The sequence below is a fragment of the Palaemon carinicauda genome, chromosome 15, assembly GCF_036898095.1.
Source record: "Palaemon carinicauda isolate YSFRI2023 chromosome 15, ASM3689809v2, whole genome shotgun sequence".
Lineage (NCBI taxonomy): Eukaryota > Metazoa > Arthropoda > Malacostraca > Decapoda > Palaemonidae > Palaemon > Palaemon carinicauda.
The window spans coordinates 96472738-96476181 of NC_090739.1; the positions used below are offsets into that span (position 1 = coordinate 96472738).

At 35.9% G+C, this 3444-nt stretch overlaps 1 protein-coding gene across 1 annotated transcript; it reads left to right on the plus strand.

Annotated features, from left to right (window-relative positions):
• The first annotated feature begins 987 nt into the window (after positions 1-987).
• On the plus strand, positions 988-2427 carry LOC137654095 (uncharacterized). The gene has a single exon (XM_068387735.1). The coding sequence runs from the start codon at positions 988-990 to the stop codon at positions 2425-2427; it is 1440 nt and encodes a 479-aa protein (XP_068243836.1).
• Positions 2428-3444: the final 1017 nt, after the last annotated feature.

Genomic DNA, 3444 nt, shown 5'->3' on the forward strand with positions numbered 1-3444 from the left:
TCTACAAGCAGCCTGTCTCCACAACCCCTAAAACAGAAATGACTTTCCTATTTGCTCAGCGTCGGAATGGCCAGGGGAAGGGGGGTGAAGGAGAACAACCCCCCCCCCCTTCCCTGGAAAGTGTCTACTTGGTCCCTCTTACGAAAAAAGTAGCAATTGAAAAATTATAGTATATATATATATATATATATATATATATATATATATATATATATATATATATATATATACATGTGTATATATATATATATATATATATATATATATATATATATACACACATGTATATATATATATATATATATATATATATATATATATATATATATATATGTGTGTGTGTGTGTGTGTGTGTGTGTGTGTTTTGTATTTGTATTGAAAAGTTGAGACGTCAAATGATTATACAGAATTGAAATATGGCAACTCGATTTGTAACATTTGTATACTTTTGCTAACAAAGACGGCCCTTTACTCTCTGATTCGCTAAGGTTTGAGAATGCTCCGCCCATTTCGTAGAAGTTGTAAGAAGAGCAACTTCTTGTCCGTTTTGTCATAGGAACACTAGAGACATCTGACGAAAGATTTCCCCTGAGTGTCGGCGTTCTTTTGATTCTAACTGTACGTTCTAGTATGCGTAAGGTTGACATTAGGAAAGTGATAATAGCTCACTATATGCATATTGGAACCTTGGGTGACGAAGCTAGGCAGTATCTTGTTCCAGAAACCCCTTCCCTTACAATTGAACAAAAGCTAGAGTTTGAACGTCTTGCAGTCGAGCGTGAAAAAGCTCAGTTAGCTTTAAGACAGGAAGAGTTAGCTTTGCAAGCTGCTGAAAAGAGACGTGAATTTTTTGAAATGGAGAAAGCTAAGTTAGAATTTCAAGCTAGGGAAGAAAGAGAAAAAGAAAGAGAACAATTTGAAATGGAGAAAGCTAAGTTAGAATTTCAAGCTAGGGAAGAAGGAGGAAAAGAAAGAGAAAAGTTTGAAATGGAGAAAGCTAAATTAGAATTAGAAGGTAGTTTAACTATCAAGGTGGAACAAGAGAGGGCTTCAATCAATCTTCAGAATAGGCAAATGGAACAAGAGTTATCTCCCTTTGACCTGACTAAAATTATAAAGTTAGTTCCCTTATTCACAGAGTATGAGTCAGAGGATTATTTTCGGGTATTTGAGGAAACTGCTAATCACCTTAATTGGCCTGCTGAACAGTGGGCATGGCTCCTTAAACCTAAATTGTCAGGTAAAGCTGCTAAGGTTGTTAGGCATCTGGATGATACTAAAGATTATAAACAGGTTAAAAAAGCAATCTTAGATGTATTTTCCATAACAGAGGAAGGATATAGACAAGCTTTTCGTAAGTTATGTAAATCAAATATCCAAACTTTCCTAGAATTCGCTTCTGACAAGCTTAGAGCTTTCAAGAAATGGCTTAAGTATGCTGAAGTAACTTCTCTTGAAGAACTGATGAATTTAATGGTTCTTGAAGAATTTAAAAGGAAACTTCCCATTAATGTAATTCTCTGTATTGAAGATAGGCGGGAGAAAGATATACTAAAGGTTGCTTCCTTGGCTGACACTTATTCCTTAATACATAGGTCCATTCCTAATAAAAGAGCTGAGGTTTTTGTAAAACCAGTTTCAGGAAAATCCCAGATTTCGGTTGATAATCCCAATGGTTCTGATAATCCTAAATGTAGTTATTGTAAGAAAGGACATACTATTCGTAATTGTAAAGACCCTAAATGTAAAGGATCTGATAATTACCGTAATGTTTTTATGAAACCCAACGTAAAATTTTCAACCTCCCAGAGTAAACCTGTTTCGCATGTGCAAGCAAATGTACCAGATGTGTTTGATGATTTTAAGTCTGAAGGTATAATAGCCTTGGGGGAGAAGGAACAGAAGTCTAAGGTCACTATACTACGAGACACTGGAGCTGCTTTAACTTTGTTGCATAGTAAGGCTTTACCTAATGTTGACAATAATCTAACTGGTAAGAAGGTGGTTGTAAGGGATCATACTGGTATCTCATCCATTCCCCTTGCCAGTGTCTACCTTGGTTGTCCACTTATAAAAGGGAAAGTTGAATTATGGGTGATTGATACAGAATTGCCAGTAAAAGGAGTTTCATTGCTATTGGGTAATTATTTAGCCGGGAAATTAATTGTACCAAATTCAATTGTCACTGATACCCCCATGGATGATAGGGTAGTTTTGGACAAACCTTTGATGGGTGATGAGAAGGTAGATCTTGAACAAGCCCCAACACACATAGTCACTCGGTCCCAAACAAGAGAAAGGGTAAATTCCTTTGAAGTAGATAGTGATTTCTTAGCTAAGGTAATGTCTAGAGATAAACTAATAGCTGCCCAGAGGTCAGATCAGATCAATCTTTATCTTGTTTGCATGATAAGGCTGTTGATATAAAATCTTTGAATAAATCCCCTTCTTTTTATCATAATAATGGTATCCTAATGCGATTTTACTGTCCTTCTAACTATTCAAATCTTAATACCTGGAGTGAGAAATCCCAAATTGTTGTTCCTTCTTCAGTACGCACTCATATAATGGAAATTGCACATGATGGACCAGGTGGTCATTTGGGACAATACAAAACTTACTATAGAATACTTGATAAGTTCTATCAGCCTAATTTGAGGAAAGGCGTAGGAGATTTCATAAAGACATGTCATGTATGCCAAATAGCTGGCAAACCTAACCAAGTAATTCCTAAAGCCCCTTTACAGCCTATATTAGATCCACATGAGCCCTTTGAGAAATTAGTAATAGACTGTGTTGTACCCTTGCCCAAGACGAAAGGTGGTAACCAATATTTATTAACCCTTATGTGTCCCAGTACTCGTTTTCCAGAGGCCATTCCACTTAAGAATATATCTGCCAAAAATATTGCTAAACACCTTTCAAGTTTCTTTACTACTTACGGGATCCCCAAGGATATCCAAACTGATCGTGGTTCTAACTTTACAAGTAAACTCTTTTCAGAAATCCTTAAGGAATTAATCATAAAACATAGCTTATCATCTGCATATCATCCGGAATCTCAGGGAGTCCTTGAACGATGGCACCAAACCTTTAAAAGTATGTTTAAATTTTTTTGTTTAGAGAGCAATCTTGATTGGGATGAAGGAGTAAAGATTTTGTTGTTTGCTATACGTGAGTCCTCCCAGGAATCCCTTGGTATTTCTCCTTTTGAAATGGTATATGGGAGATTATTAAGAGGACCCCTTGCATTAATTAAAGATGAATGGTTAAAGCCCCCAGACTCTAATCAGACTGTAACTGTTCAACAATATTTGAGTAACTTTAAATAAACCCTTTCCAAAGTCCGTAAAATAGTCAGTGAAAACTTAAGCAAAGCTCAGATTAAAATGAAAAATAGTTATGATCAAAAAACTAAAATTAGGAAGTTCAACCCAGGAGATC